The following is a 26,783-nucleotide window of genomic DNA, read 5'->3' as shown; positions in this document are numbered from 1 at the left end:
GGTCATTAACATGGCAATGGTCCCAGGGGCTATATTTTCAAGCTCGGTCCCCAGCAAGTTCAGAACTGAAGAAGCCTTCCGGATAGAAGGTGAAACGTCTTCAGAGAAGCACACGGTCCAGTTGACAGAGAAAACTACCTTGGATAATGATGACCTGGATGACCGAGAATCTACACAGACGTGATCAGTAATCTGAAATGTCCTGCATTACAGTCAACAAACTCACAACAGATCAGTACATACATGGGCAGAAACAGATTAATGTTCTGCTGCCAGTTTGTGCTGCTGCTAGTTCCAATGGGAAAATCAAATTTATTGCGGAGAATCTACATTTCTATTTTGTTTATACCAGTGTGGAAAGCACACCTTCTAATACCTCTGCACCTGTGAGTGATGTCGGTGTCCCACATGCATATAATAAATGATACGGTTATCACAAAAGACTATTAACACTCCATAATAATGACAATAGTAATAATAACAAGCAGAACGTCTGCCTGGTCCTTTTAAGGTGCATGGTTGATATTGGTACATGCAGACCACCTTTGGATTCACAATTAGTCTGTTATGAAGGGGAGGGGATCAGGGATGCTGGGGGTTAAATGCCTCATCCCTTGATGAGATTTGGTGGCTAAAGCGGCACACTGACCGTTCACCTAATTCTCTGCAGTGACAGCTGGGCCTTCCTGACAAACTGTCTGTTGCAGGAAAGAGGGCTTGAAATGGATGTGAGGAATACAAAGCTGAGATGTGAAGGCTCCCTTCATTGATGTTTTTATTCTGCAGGACTGGAAAGCAGCAGAGTTCTGAACTCTGAGAGTAAAATCTGCTGTAATTCTCACCAGTGACAGGAAATCTGTTGCATTTATTACTATGTAAGGTTGCACTAAATCACTTTCACTGAAAACAAATGTGGTCATTTTGTCTCTGATCGAAACAAACAGGAACTGTGTTGGGAAACTGTGGCTCTACTTGCTTTTCCAGTATGCTCTGTAGTAATAGACCTGTAATAGTGGTACAGTTGTTTTTTCTCAACAAACTTAAAAAAACTTCTGTTTGCAGTGTGCAGGCTGTAGCAGCTGTAGACTTGCTTACAAAGCAGACCTGTGGCCGTCTCACACACCCTCACCTTTCCCTGGCTTTGCTCACGTTGGCAGGTGATTATCTATATAGTGTTAACAAGGGCGGTCTGGATTAAAATCAACAGAGAAAGGTAATTAAAGCAATTCATAAAAAACACAGTAAAATTTACAGTAACTTATTTAATCAGCTGAAGAATTCAATTGGGGAACCCTGCTAAGAACACAAGACTGCAGTTTGAAATGTAACTGAATTATTTTTTTTTTTTTTAAAGTGTAATAAAAATACAAAAACAAAGCTAACATCCCTAATTGGACATTGTGCTGTACTTGCATACATGTTCAAATTACAAGAGGGCAAACTGAAAATTCCAATCCCACTGGGACAGAACATTTGGAAAACAATTACAAATTGAACTAATGTTTTCCTGTTCTGTTGCTCCACATCTACTCTTCTATACCCAAAAAACATCCAAGCGGTCGAGCCGTGTTTTATTGGGCTTTTTCCAGAACAAGCTCAACAAGCAATCTGTTTTCAGATGTTTGATTGGTTAAATGATATTGTACGTCACAACGGCGCTTCCGCCTCTCAGAAAAGCAGCTTTGCAAACAATGCATCTTTCTGTCTTGTCTTGTGTTGTTTTGAGTGAAAACTATATCCATATAATGGACATGTGTGGAAAAATTTGGAAGTTTTGCAGACCCCGTTGGGGTGGGTGATATGGGAAAAGATATCAAATCACAATTTGTTTAGTGCTAAAATCATAGTCACGATTTTTTTTTACTTAATTTTTACAGTGACTTGCTTTTTTTTTTTTAATAGTGAACTAAACCATTTCCCAATTTAAAACATAACCCTAAAAGATAAATAAAATGGATAATTTAAACCAAAAGAACAACCACAGTTTTGAATTCAAATTGTTCGTGAACATGCCAACACAGGGACTGCCTTTAGCAAATGCCTGTTTTAAAGTGTTTTGCTTTGGTTTCACACTAGCTGGCACCTCCCCCTGCAGTGTAATTGAACAAGTTTGTGATTTTTAATGTTCATTTTCTCAATGAAGGTTATGGCAAAAAAAATATCACCCTCTATGAACCTTCAAAAATGAGAAGAGACGCAAACCTTGGGTCCAGGGCAGCTTGGCCAAAGATTTAACCAGGGATCAGGTGCTTTCTGTTGACAAAGTCATCCAACATGTGAACCACGTCTGTGCGAACAATTGTTGTTTGTGTTTTGTCATTTAGTTGTACAGGGAAAGGGGGGATTGTTTCCTAAAAAGAACTCGACCTCCATCATATGGAATTGATTTGACTTTATGCATCTGATGTTTATTTGCTTAAGCATTAGAATGCAACATAGAGAATGTGGCCTATTCTGTGTTGACCCCGGTTTGTCAGATCGACGACACTTTCATGATCTAATGTCATATCGCGCACCTCTAGTTAAAGCACGCTTTGGTATCAGAACCCGGTACTAATAAAGGATCAGATTGGCCCCATCCCACGTTGGAACGCACCATAATTTGTTATATACTCCTCCCAATGTAGCCATATATTGGAAACTTTATTGTACTGTGAACAGGAAGCATATGCAAACACCAGGTGAACACAAATTTTATAAGGCCTTGAGCAATGAAAGCTGCCCGAGTTACGTTTGATCAGAAAGAAGCGCTGCAGGCAGCATAATATTAATAACACTACTATTGTCTGAAATTGAGATCTTCAGCCCTAGTGTTAACATTAATAAACAGTGACCTGAATATAATGACCTGACCATGATAAACTTTGTGTTTAATGGGTACACTAGGATGTAGGAACTACAGGTTTCTCTGGATTTTGGCACTTTTTGTGTAAATGGAGCTTGGTTAGTTAGTGATAGCTTTCTGAACAGGTAGCAAACTGACAGGAAAATGCGTGTTGAAGCACTCTGGCTTATTAACTGGATGGCAGCCTTTATAGCAAGAAGTTACCTTTCCACAATCTTAATTTTTCAGGAATATTGACCTGTAAAGAGTGTTGGTCAATGTAGAAAAACAAGCATTTGTCTTGTCCAATAGGGAACACCCATAGTGAATTTCAAATTTCACGTGAGACATGAAGATTAAACACTCCTGGCTTTAAATCATCTGAACTAACACACCAGAGGATTTGGCCAGACTGAGGGCACTCACACCTGATAATTAGATCTAATTTATAGTCTGACTTCTTTAAAATGGTTTATCACGTTGTACAATTATTGTATAATGCTTTTATTATGGTATATCTGCGGACACTGGCACAATGGGAGCCGTTTTTACCACTGTCTCTCTCTACAGTGCCCATACGTGTGGGCAAATTAAATATTAATTAAATTAGCTTTTATTGTTAATACTATCAGTTTGCTATATTCATGAAACTTGCAATTTATCAGAACCTATTACAATATAATGTTTAATTAAATTTTAATTAAAGGTTTTTTGTTTCATTACATTTTGTTTATACTTTCTTGGGGGAAAACATCAAAATTGGAGACCATTATCTTTCATTTTTTGTCTTTTGTCTGTAGCTGTGGCTCATCGTTATGAATTTATGAATCTTAAGATTAAAATGACAGATGATTTCAACTGCTTCATTTAATGCTTGTTCTTCATGAAATTGGCATTATTCCAAATAATCATGCATTAACCTTGTTGTAAAGTGATTTGTTATGTGATTTGTCCTGATTTATATCAGCTAATACAGATCCTGTGAATACAGGCCTGCATGTAATGAATAAGCAAGCTTGGACAGTTTTAGCTTATTTCATGATTCCAAGTACAAGTCCACATATACGTTTTATCTAAAGCATGCAGCTATTTTTACATAAACTAATGTAGACATTCTCATCTTTCTGTCTCTTCAGGAAAGTTGATGAGGACCATGGACTAGCAAGCATCAAATTAGCTAATTAGCTCCTCTCTGCACAGCGCCACGATTCATCCAGTCCCCTACACCTTTGGGCCTTGTGCTCAGCCATGGCAGACCCTGGGATGCTGAGTTTGTTTGGGGATGACACAGGTTTGTTCTCGGATGGATTAGATGGTTTAGGAGACTGCTTTCCTCAGCAAACCTCTCCTGCTCAGTCCAACACTCTAGGCCAGCAAACTAATCCCTCGCTTAACCACGAGCATCAAGGGAGCCATGGTTACCATCAGGGCATGATGCACAATGCTGGGCCTGGCACAGGGCAGCCTAAATTGGGACAGATATATGACCATGGCCCATATACTGGTTATGACCAGCCTGGTGGACCTGGAGGACGAATGATGGCCCAGAATGGTCCAAGCCAGGGACCTCCAAGTGTCAACATGAATGGCATGGCTTCCCACTATCACAATAATCCACCCAACTCTGGCACCCACCATGGGTATCCTGGTGATGCAGGAGGAGCAAGTGCAGGTGGAGTTTGGGGCCCGCAGCAGAGCAGATCAGCCTACCAGCAGCCTCCCACACAACCTGGAGCTGGCCCCAACCAGATGTCAGGTTACCAGATGTCTCAAGGCAACTATGGTGGCATGCAGGGCCCAGCAGCACCCAACAATCCAACACGTATGAACCAACACTACCCTCCTCAGAGCATGGCACATACTCCTGCTCAGGACCCCTCTCACTACCTGGGCCATGTTGGAATGGGTGGAACCCAGATAAGACACCCACAACCACAAGGCTATCCTAATATGGCCCATACGCCCAGATATCCACACTCCCCCTCCCGACAACCTTCACACCCTCACCAACACCAACAAGGCATGGGGGGATTTGGTGGTTCACAGTACCCTGGTTATCAAGCCCAGTACGGAGCTATGGGACCTGGTATGGGCCAGGGTGCTAATGTCAACACTGGCCAAAACTTGGGTCCAGGGCAGCTTGGCCAAAGATTTAACCAGGGATCAGGTGCAGCCACTGGCCAACAAAATCAACGATATCCTCCAGGACCGCCTCACCAAACTCAGCCACATCAAACACATTCTGCCCCCATGCAACAGCAAGCAGGGCAGCAGGGCCAGCCTATGCACCCCCTCAATCACCCTCAGAATATTCCCCAGCCTCAGAACCAGCCTCAGTCCCACCTTACCCCTGCTACTCAGGTATCATACCCCTCCCCCTCATCCATGTCTCCCATGCGGGTTCTGGGAACCCCAACACCACCTCCCCAGCAGGGCAGGCCCCCAAGTGCAGGCCTAACTGGACCCCCAGAGGTTGGAGGGTACACGGCTTTGCAGTCTCCACCTAGTGCTATGGCACATTCGCAGAGAACTCCACAAACTACTCACTCTACCCCACACCCCCCACATCAGCAGCCCCATAGCATGCCCCCCAACATAGGGCAACTGTATCCTGCCATGGGACCTCAACGCAGTCCACAACTAGGACCAGCCCGTTCTCAGCAACAAGGTACACATCACATTTTTTTAAAATGATTTTTTATGGTAACCTCTTTTGCATAAAGTAACGTGTCTAAAATTTTAGCAGCTCTGGGAAATTGGCCTTACTGGCAAACATTAGCCTGTGATCTGTGCTGAATTGTCATTCTCATGCTGTGTGCAGAGAAATAGTAACTGATTACATTGGTACATGGTCTAATTTCTATTTACTATGCAATATGAATTCGATAAGGTTATAATTCGATGTATTAATAAATAACTATTGCCTTTATTTGGGCTATGCTGTGGGCAGGCAATCGGATATAACTTGTCTTTACATGTTTAAAATTGCTGGAAAAATTTCTGTTCATAGGGCCACATGAAGCTCCCGTTAACCAGGGGGGAGACCAACATCTGCTCCAGGCCCAGCAGCAGGCCTCACGCAGTGTACAACAGCTTCAGCCAGCTCCAATGGGCTTTCAAGGTCCACCGGTCAATCAACACGGAGTTGGTGCCCCGACCCAGGGCTTAGCACCACCAACCCAGAATGCTCCAACACACACACACCTGCCTGCTCACCTCCAACACCTGCAGAATACGCCCCCTCCCCACAACCAGGCTTCCCACCCATGGGCTCCTCCAGCCCCTGCCTCCCACCCTCTTTCATCACCCCCTGTTACCCCACAGAAAGTGCCTCACATTCAGGTGAGTTTCCGTCAGACACACAATTTGATGTTAAAGCTGTGGGGGTGGGGCGTTATGGTCTCGGTTTTATGTGAATGTTTATTTTTTATGTAGGTTGGGGGATGTGTGTGTTGAAGTGTAAGGGGAAGTAAGACTGTGTGTGTGCATGACATTTGAGAGCACAGTGTTTCATTGGGGTTTGTTTGTGTGTTCACAATGTTGTTTTGCTTCTGGTGTGTGTGGTTGTTCCTCTGTGTGATGACGGTGCTTGAAGCTGTTCGTTTCCTGTGCACTGCATATCCTGAGACATGAGTACTCCACACATGCACAAAATGCATTGGCGCCACCAGCTTACCCCTCCCCCTCAGTAGAGGAAACCTCCCTTCCTGTCCCCCTCCTCCCTGTCTCCTCTCTTTCCGCTCCCTGTGCCTGCCTGTCTTTCCATCCAATTGTCTTTCTTGTTGTCCTAAGCTCTACATGGGTGTCATCTCTCTGTTGTGGTGTGGAGATAGAGCTGGAAGGGGGGGGTGAAATTCTGGGGGTAATGAGGAGACTGGGGAGGAAATGTATGAGCAAAGATGCTGGATCTTTAACTACAGCAGTTAAGAAAGATGATGGTTGTTGTTGGGAAGAGGTTGCTTCTTAATGATGGCCTTCGTGTTGTTTCACTGATGTCTGCATTACATGATCTCAGCATCCATTAGCTTGTTTTGTTGCTCAGAGCTACCTTTCTCCACTGACCCATTCACACACATAAGCAGCCCTATGGTCACACAGACTCGGGGACAGCCCCATTTCCATTGTCGTTCACTACCACTCCCTTTTTTTCCCCCCTTTCATTTCCCTTCTTTGCTCCACCTCCAAGCTAACATTGCATTTTGTGGTTGACATTTCAGTCGTCACACTTAATTTATTCCACACTCCTGACCTAGATGTGATGGTGACCGGAGAGCCCTGTTTCTCACCCATCCTGGTCGACTGAGTTATTACTGTAGCTGTAGGCAACAGCAAAACTCGCATACAAAACCATCATTTTAGTTGTTGGAAAAAATGTACTAGGAGAAATGGGATAGTCTAGCTAGAGGACATTTTATAATGTTGTACTGGACCACTGTTCCTTGTGATCTACTTGCTAGACACACACACACACACACACACACACACACACACACACACACACACACACACACTTTGAGCTGGTCAGTCAGTCATGATGACTGTATGTCTGGTACTCTAAGCTCCATCTGTTCACTAAGCATGGTTATTACACATGCATACACACAGGCATGCCTTCGTCAGCAGCTCAAGGTCAGAGCTCTGGCAGAGTGCTGTGCTCTGACCTTTATTATGCATCACACATGCACACACTGTTGCGTGCGGCACTCTCCTCGACATATAACATGCATATGTCGCCCTTCCCCCTAACAGGCAGTTGCTATATCATCCAGTGCAATCTGCATTTTTGGGATGAAGCCTTCGTTCAACATTCCTTTGTCTCTTTTTTTTGGTACAAAATCTTGCAAGGTTGACAGGATACCTGTGCTTAGCGTTTTCAGTGGCATGTTTCCCATCGCATGATCAAACCCAGCTCTTTTCTTTGCTTGTTCTTTAACTCCAGACTGTGCTTGTACACATCACTGGAACCAAATAATACCTTTAATAGTCTTTGAATTATAATTATGATATTGTATAGTTCATATTATACTATATTACAACATTGGTCAATATTATCAGTGCAATCCAATCACTGGAGACAAATAAAACCCATTTTAGGGATCAGTTAGGCTACAACTTTGCCCAGAAAGAAAGCACACTTAATATTTTCTTGATGGTTAAATGATTGAGCAATGGTGGTATTTAAAAGGTGTTCTTTTTTTGCTGTGTGTACATTAGCTTTATTATTCCAGTGTTATGGTTGTTGAACGCAAGTGCACAACAGTTTTTGGTTCGGTTCCTATTCGCTTCTTCTGCTTTTTGTTGTTTCTTTTTATCCATGTTGCTTCTTCTTGCTTCTCCTTATTTTTTTTTAATCGAAATTGTCTCATCTCATGACATGTCTCTGAATTCCAGCTTCCATTTACCACCATATTTAAACGGGTCTCCCAAAGGACCTTTTTTTGATTGTAATTTAAAAGTAATTGTGATCAAACTCTTCAGCTTTTCAACTCAAGAACAGAGAAATTGGAAATATTACCAGTCAAGTATTACCTCATGTAGATGCATAAACACTCTTGCCAAATGAACATGTATGACTGTGTGTAACACACCAGTTTTATCCTTCTGTCCATTCTGGATAGTTTGATAACAGGGCTGCTCTGCCTATTTTTAATTGCATGCTTTGAGTTGTTCTGCCCGATTTAAGTTGAGCTGTATTGAATACGTATTTTCTTCAAAAAACTTGGTATCTTGAGAAATCAAACTTGTCTTTAAGTCCTCTGAATCTTCTACCATTTAATATTTTTGATTTGTTTTATTGTTGTAAAATGTGCTCTATAAATGCTCATACTCAACTTTAAAAAATGATTTATTAGGGCTATTTGATTATATTAGTCTAGCTTGTACACTTAATACATTTAAGCATGTAGTGTGCCTCTACATTATTACTAATATTAACATGGTAAAATTCTGGAAAAAGACACGATGAGTCAATAGTTGTGGATGAAACTTTGTCACCCTTCAAAAAAGAGCTTATTGAAAAGCTTTAAGTGTCAAGAAGGCACACAGTTAATTTTAGTTCTACAGATAAATTATACATCTTTTCTATCGTGTAGATTAATATATTGTGTCGAGGTTAAATATCAACAGAGGAGTTGTATGTAGGCGTTTAACACTTGCGGATGTCACTCCAATACAGCTGCCTTGAATTACAATGGATCATGATGTCTCGAAATCGACCCTCAAAGACTTCTATTGAATCAAACCATGACTTGCTAAAGGCACTACTCTGAAATTCCACTCCAAATCTTGGGATATAGGACAAAATACAGGACATGTACTAAACGTTCTGGTGTCCTTGGCTGGTCTGAACGGAGTTTGCTGTGTGTGGCCTCATCTGCTTCTTCTTTTCGGGGCTAACCTCAAGGTTGTTTTTGTTCAAATGCATTAGAACTTTTAATGATTGGACCGATAAGGTTGACGCCGTTAACAGCCAGGTTAAATGCTGCATCTGTAAGTGGGATTGTGCTCGATGATTCCCAGTCATGTGCGGTGGTGGTGGTGGGTTATCACGTTGGACATGCTCTGGTGGAACTGTAATGAGGTTGTGCTGAGGTGAACACCCACAAATATCAAGAAACTATGACTGAATCCCAATTCTCCTCTTTACTGCTTCTCCTTCATCTAGCCCTTCGCCTTTGGCCTCCGTTGTTTTTTCCAGGCAGCTATGATGATATTTCGGCAACTACTGAAGCTTAAGTTCAATTGATCATGAAATGCAAGACATCACAGTAAAATATTGAATTTTCCATTGGTGTATTTATTATTTGCTATAGTTAGATTATCTCACTATAACGAGCAATTTTAAAACACAGCTAACAATTTAGGACTTGGCTAAATATTTAAGCTTTGTAGCTAAGTTTCCCTTTACCCCCACCCCCTAACTTGGAGAGTTGGGATACCCCGTTTCTTGTAGTGAACAATCAAAACCAAGGGCTATGGGGTAGAAATGAGATTCACCCTGAAGTCTGCTATAAAGTCCTTCACAATTACATAAGCATTTCTGAGGTTTCTGTCCTTTCCTTTGTTATCTTCATCATCCCTCTTTCATATTGTTGATGTGTGTGACCACTGTGCTTTTCATTATCTTCTGTGCTGCTGCAATGTTTCAGTTTTAGTACCGCAAACTGCTACCAGCCACATGCGCGTGTCTGTGTGTCTCTGTGTATGTGTGTTTCCATTGTCATGGGTGTGATTGATTGTCTAGGTAGCTTGGCAGGAGGACAGATTTATCTCTTGACACTGCAGATCTTTCTCTCCTCTCTCTTCCCCTTCCACTATTAGTGTCTAAATGGCTCAGTTTACGTGTGTGTCAGCAGGTGTTTGGGTGATGTGTGACCTTGCAGTGCTTTAGCGTAAATGTATTAGCATTCTGATGGAAGTGCCAGCACGAAAAATCCTCTATTCCTCCACCACCAACCACACTGCATTAAATTTTTCTACACAAAGAGGAGCTGCTGCCGTGGCATTTTGCTGTAAACCTGCTGATCCATACACACATATATGTGTGCTATGCGTGCCCACACCATCACACTCTCCTGCTGTGGTATCTCGCACACATGTGCACGCACGCACAGATACACATACACTTCTTCAGTGTGCCTTTTTGAAGTATGGAGATAATTTATTCGTGTCATGATGCCTGATTTTCCCATCTGCTACTGGGACCCTGAGCAGCTGGAGAGAGAATAAGGGAGGGATGGAAGAGGCAGAGGGGGGAGTGGCAGCTGGAGAGGCTCCCAACAGCTGGTAACCAGTTGCCTGTCACTGAAAGCTAACTTTGGAGCAGAAAGAGGAGTTGAAGGGGAAAGGAAAAGATTTAGAAGTCTGTGGTGGTGTGTGTTCAGGGGGGATTGGGTGTCGGCCAGTTTGTTTACTGAATTTAGACTGCTGGAGGAGGAGGAAACAGGAAGTCAAGTGCTTGCAGAGAGGGAGTGCATGCAGGGTATGATCACAAAAGTAAACACATTCAGAATATATTGCAATGAATAAAAGACTTTTTAAACCTGAATCCTATCTGCCTTCCAGGTTTTTTTGGTGTAGATTCTGCTGCAATGATAAAATTTTCATACAATCCACACCAATTGGTTTAATCCCTTTTTTCAGGGCTTTCGGTAGCAGTGAATAAGCACTTTCATCAAAGCATATTCTGGCTAATTTGTATCTCTTCAAATGTATCAAATCATAGAGAAGTTAGGTCTAGCATGTAGCTAAAAAATCGAGGAGATGAGACTTTCTGGCAATGACAAGATCTTTATCTTGCCGTGGGTTAAATAAGTCATCAAGCATTAGAATCTTTTAAAGTAGTTTAGTCATTAAATGTCGAACCTTGATATTTTGAAAAATACATATTATTTTGAAGAGATTTGTGTTGTAAACTTTGGTTATTCTGTTAATATGCTGAGTTGCAGCTCATTTACTACATATCTTTGATTGCTTCTGTTTGCTTTCATGCAAAAATGCTTGGAAGATTAAACTTGCTGTGTTCTTCTACAGCATTCCCCCACTGACTCGTCAGGTGATGCCTCGATGACAACCCCTGACCGACTGCCTACTACTGGCCAGCTTCTGAGCACCGAGCAGCTCAGCAACCAGGACTCCAAGCCAAAAAAGAAGAGGAAGAAGAAGGCAAAAGCAGCAGACTTACAGGAAGAAGAAATGGAAAATGTGGCAGGTGGACAGGATGGCAAGCTGGAATTTCCGGGCACAGGAAGTGATGCAAGTGAACAGATTACTGGCAAAGAAATTGTAGAGGGAAGCTTACCACCAGCAGAGAAGAAAAAGCGGGAAAAAAAACCAAAGGAGAAGGTGGGGGGTAAGGAGCCTAAAGAGCCCAAGACCCCAAAGACACCCAAAATACCTAAAACCCCCAAAGAGGCCAAGGAAAAGAAAACAAAGAGTTCCACTCCCAAGGCCAAGACTCCCAAGAAAAGCAGGTATGAGCTTTCTTTGTTGGCTTCGACAGACGGCTATAGTGGTCATGGAGTGGTTGTGTTGTTTTCTATTGAGCAGCACTGGTCAGTGAGGGGTTTTAAAACAGAAGGGTGAAGATGTTTTTATTTTAATCAACAGTTCTTTTCTATTTTCGGTCAGTCTATTATCCTTTCACACTACACGTGTAACTGAGCCAGTTATTGCCATTCATCCTACACACAAATCACTAAACACACCTGATAAACTGCTGCTGGGACCTGCTGCTCAAGGGTCTCCTTTACATATGTGTAATATAACCAATTGTCGTGTGACCAATTGGAATCCAACCGTTCGCAAATGAAACTATGCTCCAGCGGAGATACTGTTCACGGGTTTCTCGGGAATGAGCCGAATGAAAATTGATTCCTTTTATTCTGTCAGTCAGTCATCCTTTTTTTTTTAAGTTCTTAAAAAAAAAAAAAAAGATTCTACACTGTAGTTTCAGTCTCACTCAGAGGCAAAAAAGTAATGGAAAATACAGATTTTCTGAGGTGTTTGGTGCTCTTTCAGGAATTGCACTTTGTGGTGAAGGCAGCAGCACCGCATTGGTGGACTGTTGCTCTTGTTTTCAGCATTTTTTGCTGAGTTTGATTTCCTTGATAATGTAAGGTCAGCATTTTTTGCTTGACCCATCATGCCAGACCAGTGTTTTAGCCAGTTAGCTTAGCTGTCACTTGAGCTGTTAAACTTGAGCTGTCCAATCAGCAACAGTGCTGTAGTTAACACAGACACACAGTTGCACAACAGTAATGCCACCTCCAGAATTGTAATAAAGAATGAATTAATAGAATGTTTCGTTCATTTTTAGAAATTCATATAATACCATTATTACTAATAAATCAATTCAGCTAATAACGCAGATACAAGCCAGTGATTCGGTTGGTTCTGGTGTAAATTCTTCCTGCAATTTCAATTTTCCTTCATTAAAATGCATATATTAGTGTAATGTTGAGTGCGTTTTCACTGTGGGAGATGGACAGAGGTGGTTCTGAAGGTGGAAACTTGATCAGACTGAGGAATTTGTCCCAATATGCTCCACCCCCTCTCTTTCTCTGTCATTTAGCCCCACCTCTATATTTTCCTCTTTCCCTTTTTATCCCAGGGAAGAGGGAGGTCTAGACCAACAGGCAGGGGTCAGTAGTGGGGGAGGTGCACATGTTTGTCAGTGGAGGGAGGGGGAGCGAGAGTGTGTGTGGTGGGGGTTGGGTAGGGGGTTGACTTGTAAGTTTTCTGGCAGAAAATGGTGTGTAATAATGGCCGTGCTACTGACCACTCGGCAGCAACAGCTCTGTGCGATGGAGCAGAGGAAAAGTGGGGGTGGGAGCGTCCAGTGTGCGCGTGTGCATGTGTGTGTGCGCGCCTGTGTGTTTGTGTCTGTTGGTAAACTCGCCCTTATCTGTTTTCAGGCGTTCCTCCATCTTGAGTGGCAGCCTGGAACTCCCAGGTTAATTTAGCATAATAATGGCTGCCGGTCATTCACTGCTCCTCTAAAATGGTGGACAACTGCAAACATGTTGTTTTTATTCCTTCATTTCCCTTCCAATCACAGCTCTTCCTACTACAGCATATCTTTCCTATTTTCTTCTCCATCATACATCCCTTCTTCCCTCATTTTTGTAGGTTAACTTTTGTTTGAGATATTGAGAGATATTGTCATTTTCATATAATGGATTTGTTTCTAATGAGTTCTGTTCTATGCTATTCAGGCCGTGCACACGTTAGTACCTGCTGCCATATCTTATGTTTTTCCAGTTTTCAGACTTGTTCAGGCTTGTTATTTTATAGAGATATATGACTTTTCAATCAGTAAAAAAAGGATTTAGGTGTTTTCTATTTTCTCTGCATCTCCCAATGAACCAGTTGCCACCAAGAGCAGCCAGGATCGTTAACCCACGCACAGGCCAGCCTCTGTCTTCTGTAAATTTCCAGTTACATGTTATTCATTAGGATGAACCAGATCCTCAAAGGTGCATCTAGAGTACCATTTCACAGAATAAACACTTTTGGGTTATTATGCTAAATTATAGTGTCCATAAAAATTAAAGGAAGAAGTTTTTTACATTTTTCCAGAGCCTTTTTTAGGGCTTTGTAGCTATATATAAGGGATGTAGGATGGCGTTGGAAAAAAAATTCCCATAAACGCCTCTTCTCTTATCTAGTCAGTGATGTTTCTTTATGATTATTAATGTGATTTCATGATATAAATGGTTTGTATTCATCAGAATGGTGGCATCCTGGTCCAGTCAGCTGTCTCTTCTCTTTTGACCTTGCCTCCTCTTGCATCCTGTGTTCCCTGTCTTTGTCCACCTCTGTGGGAGCAGGAACATCTATAAATAACCCTGCTCTCTGCTGCCACGCCCTTTCCTGTGTGTGTGTGCGCGGGCGTGTGTGTGTGCGTAAGATAGTGTTGTACAAACAGGCCACACACGCCTCTACCATCAAGTAACCTGAGTGTGTACATGTGAGCACACACTTGGGCTAATGCAGTTTAAAATAGAAAAACCTCTTGGTGAAACCAAGAGGTGAAATATCTTCAAAAAACTAAAGGAAGTCCAATTTATTTTTTTTAAGCTAATGCAGTGTGTGCTTTGTTCCTTCAGCTGTGTTGTTTGGGCGAGGGAGGTTCAATGGCCGCTTCTGCAGGTGTCCTTTATATCTGCCTCGTTATTATCTTCCTCATCACTTCCACGTGATGTTTAACTGCACGCCTGCATTTCCTGACCTTCATCATCCACCTGCCAATCTTCATTTATACTGTAGATATAAATGAAATGAAGGGGAGGAGCTTAGGTGTACACCTGGTTGTGACTGGTCTAGAGCTGTTGTGATTGGTACAGTGGAAAAAATATAATCCTGCATTGCCTCATATTAAATAGCTTTCTTGACATTAAAGCTACCTGTGGTTTGTGGTAGATTTAAAGGTAAAAACGATAAAACCAAATGTTGACGTCAGTTTAATATTTAGGATCATCCAGTTAATTCAGGTGGTGTTACTGCAGTCAGGGAAATCAGGTAAAAACATCTTAAAATAGAAGTTAGTAAAGCTGACGGGTGTCATCTGCACGACTGTTTTTGGACCATAAGGAATGTCTTATTTTTAATATTTGTTATTTCTTGAGCTTTTGTCTTGTAATGTAGATGTCTTTTCATTACTTTAAGTATGAGTTTGTCATTTTGTCTGAACGAGGGACCAAAATTTCCTTTTTTCCCCTCCAAAGTAAAGTTCTCATTTTCATTGTAAAAGTTGCCCTTTACATAGTAAAAATAGCCACCAGAAATGCCTTAAATGTGGTTGGATAGGATGTGTAATAACGATGTGAGCCAGGAGAGGAGTTCTGAAGAGATGGACTGTGTGGAGAGTGGAGCTGAGAAAGAGACACAAGTCTGCGAAGAAGAGAGGGTGTGTGTGAGTGTGTGTGTGCGCGCGTGTGTCTGTGTGTGTGTGTGTGTGTGTGTGGGGCCAGATGGCTCCAGCGTGTGGCGACCAGCCAGAGGAACAGGTGCAGGTCACATGACTGCCCGTTTCCACGGAGATAGTGATTGCTCTTGGCGTGAGGATGAAAGGAGAAGGGCCCCAGGGACAGAGAGGGGGCGAGATGTGGTGAGAGAGGGAGCAGGCAAGAGGAAAGCTGAGTGACATAAGCGGAGGGAGGGAGGAAGAGAGGTAGAGCGTGAGGGAACCAGGCAAACAGTCCTTTAGAGGACAACATGGAGGCTGAGAAATACAGCACCACAGTTTGCAGATCACATTGTACCGTCTGCTTTACTTCCATTTGTCCCTTTTTTTTTTGGTCTGGATAAAACAAATAAGGTGTGAAATTGGTAGGAACGTGTATTTTAGACATTGTTCAATCCCATCTCTTGGGAAAAAAATTTTTCAATATGGTTATGGATCCATTGTGCCAGGGTTCTGCTGGTGTTTAAATTTGGTCTAAATTTGTACCTTTATACATACAAAACATATGGTTTTATATGTATACATGTAAGGTAAAAATCCAGAAACGTCAGTGTTTGTGGACAAAAACAGAAGCATTTCTTTACCACCAGTTATACTTCTTTGACATGGGAATTTGTGACCCTATTCCAGTAATGGCAGATGACATAACTGCTATCGCTCCACTATAGACTGCCCTTTTGGCAAAAAAAATTCCTTCCTCTCCGTTCAGGCAGCAGTAGAACATCATTGAGTTTGTATGTTCTGAAACAGAATCTGGAAAATCAAGCAGTGATAACTGCCTCACTAGCTTTCATGCTGCCTTCCACGTTGCTTTCCAATGTTTACTAGGGTGTTGTTTGGTGCGTTTCTGACATTGCAAATGGGATGACATCTGAAGAGACTGACCAGAAGGAAAATTCCAGGACTACTAACAGTGGGAATGGCAAGTTTTCCCATGCACACGCTAGTTTTGATGTCAATGGGCCTTTACTGTGTGATGACATGTTGGTTGGTGTTGGTCCTAACAGTAAGAATCATGTTCATGTTTTTTTTAATGATTTTTAATTGCCCAGTCTTCGAGACTACTGTTGATTGTTGCTCCACCGCAGCCTAAAGGTGTTCTCACTCTACCAAAGGTGTTGATCCCATCTTGGTCCTGTAGTTAAAGTCATCCCAGTTTTTGTGGATTCTTCTAAGGTTAGCTTTAGCCTCCCTGTCCTTGTTTTGAAATACAAAGCAACATGTGTTTCCATATATGTTTTTTCAATTGTCGAAAGAAGGTGCCGTTGAATGTTTTCTTTCGCCATGCAGAAAACTTGTGGACAATACAGCAAAGTCTTGGCCCTGTTGGGAAAAATAAGAGACAGAGTTTAGCTTCTAGGAGAAAAGCAACTATCCAGAATCACTCCGATTGTTTTTTCCAAGGCTAATTTTGGCTGAGGTATTGTCTTGTTGAACTCTGTTTTTAAAGTTACCGTTAACTGAGAGAAATAAATATAATCTGTGGCCTTCTCCCAACTAAGATTCGTTGCATAGTTCCTAATGTCCTTTTTGTCCTCTCAGTTAGAGCAGTCTGTATTTTCCATACGAGAGATTAGAGGAAGCCTGGGGGCCTTCCAGCCCTCCCCTTTCTCTCTCTCTGGGGCCTCTCCTCCACCTCCTGTGCTTGTATCACTCCATCTTTCCCTCCTTCTCCTAGTCTTTTATCATATTAACCCCCTGTGTGCCAAAGCCTGAGGCACTCTAATGATTTCTAAATGGATAAATCAAACATGCTGCCCACCCTGGGAATGCCACACACATCCATGTGGATGAATCTTTAAATCTTTTTAAAACTTTTTTCTATTTTTTTTTTCCACCAACATGAGTTTAAATTTTTTCTCCACCTTCCTTATTCAATCAGCAGTAAGAAGACAGATTCTGAAGGTGGATTTAATGCTGCTAAAAAGGATTCCAAGAGGAAGAGGGAACCATCAGATGGGGATGACGTGGAGGTGAAGTCTCCACCATCGTCTCCTCCTGAAGAAGAAGATGATGATGGCATACAGGTAAGAACATCATATTTATATGAATGGTGTCAGACTAAAGGATTTAAACTTTTCAATTAAAAAAAAAAAGTATTTCCTATTTTAGGAAGAATCAATTTAAGTTCCAATTTCTGCCATTCAGGAAGCCTTGGCAGTTAGTTACTGTACTCATCTGACACATCTGTCTATGAATGAAGTTGCTAGACTAAACAACTCTGCCAATTATCATAAAAACATGGCTCAGTATGGCTCAATCAACAGGTTGTATTTTAAAAAAATGAGGGAAAAATCCATCAGAACAACCAGATAACTGAAGATTCCACAGGATCGATGATTATTTTTAACACTTAAGAGATTTCTTAAAAAAGTATTTTATTCAGTGCAAATGCAGAGTACAGGCTATGAAACTGCAATAAGAAAACAGGAAGTTCACATCTGACTGTTTCAAAATGTGTTTTTTAATGCTACCATCAGATTCTTTAAACAGATGGTACAAAGATAAATGCATATGAGAAGGGAAGAAAGAGCTCAGCCTAAATCAAACATCTTGTGTCAGACATGGAGGCAGAGTTGATGGCAGGAACATGTACAGCTCCTAATGGAACAAGCTCACTGGTTTTTATTGATGAGGCTGCTGAGGAAAACAGAAAGAATCCTACAATCCTGAAATTTCAAATCTATGTTATGCTCATATTTAATGACTACAAACAATCTGAAGCACACAATCCTACCATTGCAAGAATTTGTAAGGCTGGAAAACTAAACTCTTTACTGATGGTCCTTATATACCAAAAGCTTCACAGATGTTAAAAAAAAATGGCAATATGAACTGACCAGAAGTCCTCGATACTACTCTTCAGATGTATTTTTTTCTTTGTTTAAATGTGGTTGTTCTGACAAGAAATTAGTATTGTCTAAATCCTTTATCAGCAAGCAGGCGTCTGCCATGTTTAATGTAAACAAACCTGGTGGACAGAGCGTTTAGAACGGACTGACAAGTTCACTGTCCTCCTGCTTGTCTGTTTTAATTTCACAGCTCCACATCACCTTCTCAGTTTCATTGGTATTCTATTAACCTCCCTTCAGGAATGAAACAGTCAACTGCACAATTTAGGATTTTGTGTTAATATTTTATGGATCCTTCTTTATAAAGTTCCACTCAGCAGCACAAACATTTTCACCTTCGAGATTTAGCAGGAAGTTGGTGTAAATAAGTGTCAGGACTTAAAGTATTCCACCATGGGGAGTTTAAATGCTATGTAAAAAATAAGTGTGTGTATGTGAGGTCCCGTTTACATGATAAAGAAATTGGTGAGGTTTCGTTGGGTTCGCGCCTATCCTTTACATGTGAATGGTGCCTGAATCCACAAACTTTTGAAAAAGGGCTTCGGAATGAAGATTTTTGAGAATGGTATTGTTTTAGTCTCCAAACAGGAAGCACTATTTTTAGTGAACAGAGTGGCGGTGGTGCATGGCCATTGCCACACCGTCTCCGCGTGAACAAAGAGTGTTTTAGAAAAGGCAAATGAAAAACATTTTTCTTTCTAGTGAGAACTTTGTTGCGTAAAGGTGGCCTGACAGGGAGCCAAAGCTAAATCATGCCATTACATGAAAGGGCAGACAGTACATTTCAACCAAGCTAACACCTCAAATGTAGACCCAAATATTAGTATATTCTGTTAAAAATCAGGTATGTCTTTTAATCTTCAACAGTTCTCTCTGTTTTAATAAATATATTGGGGGAGCATATTTTGTCATTCCAACTAGGCCCCATCAAATAAGTGCCACAGCCATTTATGCCATGTTAATTGGTATTAAAAAAAAATGGAGAAAATAAGATTGAAGGAAACCAAATTTAAAAAATCTATTACTAATGAAAGGTTATTACTAATGAAGGTTATTACTAATTAAAGGTTTTTGAACTGTGATATTGAATGAAAATTATATAAATTCTGGTTCTTGCCCTGAGAAGCAACAGGTCATTGAGCTTCTGAGCCAAGAGTTGCTGGAAATGTATCAACTGTTTAGTCTTTTACTCCATGACAGAAGCGTCGTTCCAGCCGCCAGGTGAAAAGGAAAAGGTACACTGAGGATCTTGAGTTTAGGATTTCGGAAGATGACGACAGTGGTGATGACTCTTCAGCACCCAAGTCCCCATCTTCATCATCACAGCTGCAGGTGAGCAGATGAGTTTTATATCAGTGGAAATCTTTCAAATTTAAAAAGAGCACTTTTTACTCTTGAGTATCATAAAACATGTAACACAGGTCACTCCACCCTTCATACGTAAACTTTAATTAGTCTATTTCTACCCATGTATGTGGAAAATGAAGAGTAAAAAATGTAAAATCACTATAAAGGAAACTTACATTTTAGGGTTGGTTCTGTGACAGTATTCAATCTTACTTGTGGTTCTGTGTTATCAGGACATACATGAAGCTGAAGGGCCTGTTGTGGAGAAGATCATGGGTATTCGTTCTGCCAAGAAACAGGTGGGTTGTACATCTTAGACACTGCCTGCCTCTGTGATGTCAGCTGGTGATCTGTTAGAGTTTGTGCATTTCGGTCACCAGTTCATCTGTGCAGCATTGTTTTAACTGGCTCATCGAAAGGAAGCTCCTCCCTGCGCCAGCACATGCACACACGGACACTAACGCCAGCCCACCAGCTGCCACTGGTTTACCCCTAGACACACACACACACACACACACACACAATTCAGAGTTGACCCCAGGCTTGGCATCATGCCAAAACCACAATGTTAGCTTCGCCAGACGGCAAGTTAGTATTTCTTCAGGGTGTGTGTGATTGATGATTCATGGCATTACAGTAGCAGAAGTATGAAAGAGGGTGTGAGAATCTGTTGGACTAGAAATGTTGAATGGAAGCTGAAAGAGCTATTAATTGTTTTCATTTTATTAAACCCAAGAAATTCTTGTCACTCTCAGATAGACTCAGCCTCGCCGTTCTTTATCGGGGTCCTCAGTTTCCTCTCTGCTGTTATTTAGTAACAATAATGTTTCCCCATTTCCAGCTGGAGTCTGGGGAAGAAGTTGAAGTGGAGGAGTTCTACGTAAAGTTTAAGGGCTTGTAAGTAACCAATCTTTCTCAACCTGCTTGTGTGCTTGGTTTACTCTTTAAAGTCGTACTCACAAGAGTGTGTCACACACACCCTTAAATGAAGCTCTTGCATACTGTTGGATCACTCCTTTCTACAGCTTTCTTTAATTCAAATGTCTGCAGTTCATAGCTTAATGGATATTCTCAGTGCTGTTTTGGAATTTGCATAAATATACGCCCATAACCTGCATGAAATTGTTCTACAAAAATCTACCAGAATCTATAGACTCGTCACTTGTGTGTTTTCTACGATTGAATTTTTTTTCTTGCTTCTCAGTTCGTATCTCCACTGTCGCTGGGCTGATCTGGTGGAACTGGAAAAAGACAAGAGGATCCACCAGAAAGTCAAGAGGTTTAAAGCCAAGCAACAGCTCAATAGCTTCATCACTGAGGTAAGAGAGGTGCATGTGTGCGTGCAAGTATGATTTGTCCTATCACATCTGTTCACTTTCAAATGCATTTCTGTTGTCTCCAGATGGATGATGAGCCTTTTAACCCAGATTACGTTGAGGTGGACCGCGTTCTGGACATTTCGGAGAGCACAGATGAGAATGGAGAGGTGCTTTGATCCAGCTCTTGTTTCACTCAGACACGTGTGTATGCACTAACCTAACCATCCTATTGTTTTATGTGCAGATGGTGACCTTATATCTGGTGAAGTGGTGCAGCCTGCCTTATGAAGACTCTACTTGGGAGCTAAAGGCGGACATCGACCAGTCCAAAATAGAAGAATATGAACACATTGCAGCGCACAGTCCCTGCACCAAGAGAGTGGTAAGTGTGTGTGTATAAGAAAGCTCCATGAGCGTCCCAGCCTCCCCCCAGTAGGCATGTGCTAGTGTGTTGGCCTTCTGCCTTCTCCTTCTTCCTCCAGATTTACAGCTCCCTTAACTGCCTTCCACAGGGCCACGTTCTTGTGGTCACACACACCCTTCCTCCATGCTCATGTGGACAAGCCAAACCACTAACAATATGTTTAATGCTAAACAGAAGCTGCCCGGCTGTGGCGTTTCTCTTCTTTTGCTTAATTTGAACACTGCTCAGTATGAATAATTGTGTGGAGATGCATGGCTACGTCAATTCAAGAAATTGGAATCTTTTTTTTTTCTTTTTCCAATTTCTGATTATATCAGATAGGTATACAGGATTACTGCTGATATTTATCTGGTGTTTTCCTTAACCCTCCTGTATAACTGCAGTACAATGCCATACACCTGAACAGGTCCAGCTGCCTGTTATAAGAAAAAATGGTTGGATGTTGTTTCTGATTATAAGGCTTGTCTGTCTTCATCCATACATTAACAAACCATGAGCTTAACAAATAAGCAGTAATTGTACTCTGACTCCACTTACTGATTACTGCTGGGCGGAGACTACTTAAATTCCTTTTTTCCTGATGCTTTTTATATATGTGGGCTAACATACAGACAAGAACTTCTGTGGTTCATGCAATAACTCACATGAAAGTATTTGCCCCTTCATTGGTACAATTTGCTTGCGCTTTCCCCTCTTTTTTAGCATTTCACATAACAAAATGGTTTTATTTTTAATCAAAAATGCATGTTTGTAATTAACATTACTATATCATGTATTCAGGATCGACCTCTTGCAGCAGACTGGAAAAAACTTGAGAGCTCCAGAGACTACAGGAATGGCAACGCACTCAGGGAATACCAGCTGGAAGGCCTCAACTGGCTAACCTTCAATTGGTACAACTCGTAAGTCTCCATCAGTAACTCCTGCTTGATATCATTTTTATTAGACACACTTGACACTCAGTGTTACACTTGTGTATAAGATTAAGATGTACTTTATTCATCCCCGTGAGGAAATTGAATTGTAGTAGCAACCTATACAAAGTATAGAAACAGAATAAATAAATACAGATAAGAGTTGAACGTTATAAGCATATATACAGCATATATTATAGCATATATATATATTATATATATATATATATATATATATATATATATAATAATATACATATTATAAGCATTATAAGCATATATACATAAATATAGAATAAAATAGATATAAAATTACAACATAAACATTACACAATTATTGTTATTGACTGGGTTAGGATGAGTTATACAGTTTGATATATATATACATTAAATGAATTTGTAGTTGCTGAATTTGTTTCGTGTTTCTTTCACAGACGTAACTGTATCTTGGCTGATGAGATGGGATTAGGAAAGACCATCCAGTCAATTACATTCCTTTTTGAGATGTACTTGAAGGGTATTGAGGGACCCTTCCTTGTCATCGCTCCACTCTCTACAATTCCCAATTGGGAGAGGGAGTTCAGGACCTGGACAGAGCTCAATGTTGTGGTTTATCATGGTAGCCAGGCCAGTCGCAAGACCATCCAGGCCTATGAGATGTACTACAGAGATACACAGGTGAATATGACTACTTTTGTGTTCGATGCTGTATGTGAAACAATATATGATTTTAATCCCTAAACCATTTTGAGAAGGTCCATTCAAAACTTAGTGAACAAATTTTAACTGCACCAGTTTTGCACTGAACCACAATATCAGCTTCTCCTACCCTGTAATTGGTCTGTAAAAAGTTGTTTGCATGATCTAGCCTCAATGAAACCCAGAAGCTTGCTAAAAAGGAGAAAAAAAAATCTAATTGCAATTAACATGCTTTAAAATAATTAGGGGCATTAATTAAATATTGCATTAATGCAATATTTAATTTTTGCAGATTAATAATTCTCAATAATACAAACGAAATATTGGACTGAAGTGCTATGAAACGGCTGTAATCTGTAGTTTATCACAACACTTCTTGAAATTTTTCATAGTGCGAAAAGATGTAAAAATGTCTTAATGTTTGTTTTGGTGTAGCACATGGACACTAAAAGGATTTATTATCTGGCTTTGATGGTCACAACACATGTGGAAGCCAGAAGCAGTGCAATGATAAATAAATATCCCATATCAAGAGGGAAGCTTATATAAAATGCTATTATGTAATGTATCTTTGAAACACTTTGCGTAATTGGATTACTAACAAGAAATGTTTTGTCAAATGTTTGACTCTTTGGATATTTTTCATGCCTACCTGTTCATGTTTGAGATTGCATGAGATCATTTCTAGAGTAGTAAAATGCAGTGAAGATGAGACTTGATTTGAACAGCTCTTCTGCTGTGTGGTCAGTCTGTTAACCATTTGGACAAAAAGCTGATATTTAGTTGATATTAGATCCTCGTTGTCATGTTGATCCTCTTGCCCTTTGACTACTTATGAAATAAATAAATATTGCACATATTATTGTAATGTATAGTGTAATATTAATCCTTAACTAAAGGATCATCAGCAGGAGGGTCCCCCTATATGAGCCTGGTTCTGCTCAAGGTTTCTTCCTGTTAAAGGGGTGTTTTTCCTTGCCACTGTTGCTTGTTGGGGGTCAGGCCCTGGGATTCTGTAAAGCGCCTAGAGACAATTTTGATTGTAACAGACACTCTATAAAGATTGATTGAACTAAGCAAATTGTACCATTCATATTTTGGAATGAAATGGGCGTAGCTCCACAATTCATAGCTTCCGTTGTCTCTGATTCCGTCTGGAAAATATAAATGTGTTAAAGATATCGGTCTAATAACCCCACCTGTCCTTACTGTCCTCTATTGCTACAGGGTAAAATAATCAAAGGAGTTTATCGATTCCACGCGGTTATAACAACTTTTGAAATGATTCTGGCCGATTGTCCAGAACTTCGGAGTGTTCCATGGCGCTGTGTGGTGATCGATGAGGCCCACCGCCTCAAAAACAGAAATTGCAAATTACTGGAAGGACTTAAAATGATGGATATGGTGAGTTACAACAGAGATTCATTGAAAAATATGAAATAGTTCTATTCAATTCTCATTTCTATTTTAGAGATTTGAAATGAGGTTTAAAATATAGAAAGTGTCTCTCACGCTTCTGCCATCTCACGTTTTGTAACTCTTCTGTTTCCCTCTGGTGCAGGAGCACAAAGTTCTGTTGACAGGAACACCTCTTCAGAATACAGTGGAAGAGCTCTTCAGCTTACTTAACTTTCTGGAGCCTGAACGTTTCCCGTCTGAACAGACGTTTATGACTGAATTTGGAGACCTGAAGACGGAAGAGCAGGTAAGTGAACTTCCAGTGTCACACTTGCCAAAGTCCAAAATGACACGACGCTAACAACCCATTTTTCTTTCAGGTTCAGAAGCTGCAGGGTATCCTGAAGCCAATGATGTTGAGAAGACTGAAAGAGGATGTGGAGAAGAATCTGGCTCCTAAAGAGGAGACCATCATTGAGGTGAAGCATATAATTTCTTTCTAGGCTTTTGATAAATGAAGTGTTTCAAAAATGGTTAAATTTGATTTCTTCATTTAGGTGGAGCTAACCAACATTCAGAAGAAATACTATCGAGCCATTCTAGAGAAGAACTTCTCGTTCCTCTCTAAAGGAGGTTCAGGAGGAGGTGGTGGAGGATCCAGTGTTCCTAACCTCCTCAACACCATGATGGAGCTGAGGAAATGCTGCAACCACCCCTACCTCATTAATGGTACTCATAGTTCAGGCACTCCCCATTAAATCTTTCATGTTCACATATTCTTCTGATGCATTTCAACTATATTTTTCTTATCTAGGTGCAGAAGAGAAGATCGCAGAGGAGTTCAGGGACACACATGGTACAGATGTACCAGACATGCCACTCCAGGCCATGATTCATGCCTCTGGGAAGCTGGTGCTCATAGACAAGTTGCTGCCCAAGCTGAAGGCTGGTGGACATAGAGTCCTGGTGTTTAGCCAGATGGTGCGCTGTTTGGACATCCTGGAGGACTATCTCATCAATAAACGGCAAGTGTCGACAGAAAAATGCATAGAGTGTGTTCTCCATTTGTGATGTGATTATAGTTTGCTAACAACTTTTTCTTCTATATCCAGATACCCCTATGAACGTATCGACGGAAGGGTTCGTGGTAACTTGCGACAGGCCGCCATTGACCGTTTCTCCAGACCAGACTCGGACCGCTTTGTCTTCCTTTTGTGTACAAGAGCCGGAGGGCTTGGCATCAACCTGACGGCAGCAGATACGTGCATCATTTTTGACTCCGACTGGAATCCTCAGAATGATCTCCAGGTAGTAAACATGCCAATCTTTTAGAAGATATTTGGCATTAAAGTCATGCTTGAGAAAGAGAAGACTGTGTTCCATCCAGCTTTACATTTTGAATTTGTACTGTGTATTTAACCTACATCAGCAACCTTTCATTCATTGTATCACATCTTACATATACTTATCTGGTTGTCTTTGTTGTCATCCAGGCCCAGGCTCGATGCCACCGTATCGGCCAGTCCAAGGCGGTGAAGATTTACAGACTAATCACAAGAAACAGCTACGAGAGGGAAATGTTTGATAAGGCTAGTCTGAAGCTGGGACTTGACAAGGCTGTGCTACAGAGCATGAGTGGACGAGAGAATGCCAACAGTGGGGTACAGCAGTTATCTAAGAAGGAGATTGAGGACCTTCTGAGAAAGGGAGCATATGGAGCTCTTATGGATGAGGAAGATGAAGGCTCCAAATTCTGCGAGGAGGATATTGACCAGATCCTTCAGAGACGTACCCACACAATCACCATCGAGTCTGAGGGCAAGGGTTCAACTTTTGCTAAGGTAACTGCTTAACACTGCGCAAGCATTTTGACAGTACAACACAAAACAGCTTTTCATTAATGCTGCTTCCAAATCATCCGATGAAATCACATGTGATGCTGGCACAAAGTCGATGATCTGTAAAAATTTCTGTCTGCAGGCTAGCTTTGTTGCAACTGGTAACCGCACAGACATTTCTCTGGAGGATCCAGACTTCTGGCAGAAGTGGGCCAAGAAGGCTGAACTCGACCTGGATGCCATCAATGGAAGGGTATGTGCCAGCACCATCACATGGTTTGCTATGTCCATGTGTCCACACTTTGCCTGGATGTGTGTAGCCAGTTGAACTCTTTAAATGCTAGTTGAGGGTTTTTGCTTTCAGAGATTTAAATTGTGTCCTGTTTTCCTGTGGCACTACATACATACATTTTTGCCTGACATGACTTCAGCAGACTGTTTGAGGGTTAAACCTTGGTTTTATGTTCGCAATTGGGTAAGGGTAAGGGGCTGAGGGATTTATGTCTATAAAAGTCCTTACAAAGATAGCAGTACAAGGAGATGTGTTTGAGTAACAGGGTAAGCTGCTTAGCTCCACTTTACAGAGCACAGATGCCTGGAGGGTACAAAGATTGAAGTACTTGAAGTAAAAGACACATATCTAAACGTTCCATCTCTTACATAGACACAAGCTAACTGCTTGTCGGTATCTTCACATTTGCT

General features: G+C 41.2%; 1 protein-coding gene across 2 annotated transcripts in view; it reads left to right on the top strand.

The window, feature by feature from the left end:
- chd7 (chromodomain helicase DNA binding protein 7) overlaps positions 1–26,783 on the top strand; it is a 55,886-nt gene that overhangs the window by 10,654 nt on the left and 18,449 nt on the right. The window contains exons 2-21 of one of the 2 annotated variants that reach the window (XM_057055952.1): positions 3,961–5,492; positions 5,835–6,166; positions 11,357–11,796; positions 17,176–17,317; positions 19,343–19,474; positions 19,723–19,788; positions 20,331–20,386; positions 20,694–20,808; positions 20,892–20,975; positions 21,053–21,190; positions 22,013–22,134; positions 22,581–22,824; positions 24,073–24,249; positions 24,407–24,550; positions 24,624–24,722; positions 24,801–24,972; positions 25,058–25,268; positions 25,356–25,551; positions 25,737–26,084; positions 26,224–26,334. In XM_057055952.1, coding sequence (XP_056911932.1) covers positions 4,073–5,492; positions 5,835–6,166; positions 11,357–11,796; positions 17,176–17,317; positions 19,343–19,474; positions 19,723–19,788; positions 20,331–20,386; positions 20,694–20,808; positions 20,892–20,975; positions 21,053–21,190; positions 22,013–22,134; positions 22,581–22,824; positions 24,073–24,249; positions 24,407–24,550; positions 24,624–24,722; positions 24,801–24,972; positions 25,058–25,268; positions 25,356–25,551; positions 25,737–26,084; positions 26,224–26,334 — 4,749 coding nt within the window. In that variant the 5' untranslated portion in view covers positions 3,961–4,072. Of the gene's footprint in view, positions 1–3,960; positions 5,493–5,834; positions 6,167–11,356; positions 11,797–17,172; positions 17,318–19,342; positions 19,475–19,722; positions 19,789–20,330; positions 20,387–20,693; positions 20,809–20,891; positions 20,976–21,052; positions 21,191–22,012; positions 22,135–22,580; positions 22,825–24,072; positions 24,250–24,406; positions 24,551–24,623; positions 24,723–24,800; positions 24,973–25,057; positions 25,269–25,355; positions 25,552–25,736; positions 26,085–26,223; positions 26,335–26,783 lie in introns of both variants that reach the window. The other variant, XM_057055951.1, reaches the window with a different exon arrangement.

Source organism: Takifugu flavidus, chromosome 15, assembly GCF_003711565.1.
Source record: "Takifugu flavidus isolate HTHZ2018 chromosome 15, ASM371156v2, whole genome shotgun sequence".
Classification (NCBI taxonomy): Eukaryota; Metazoa; Chordata; class Actinopteri; order Tetraodontiformes; family Tetraodontidae; genus Takifugu; species Takifugu flavidus.
The sequence above is the reverse complement of the archived record's forward strand: the minus strand, read 5'-3'. Positions and strand labels throughout refer to the sequence as shown.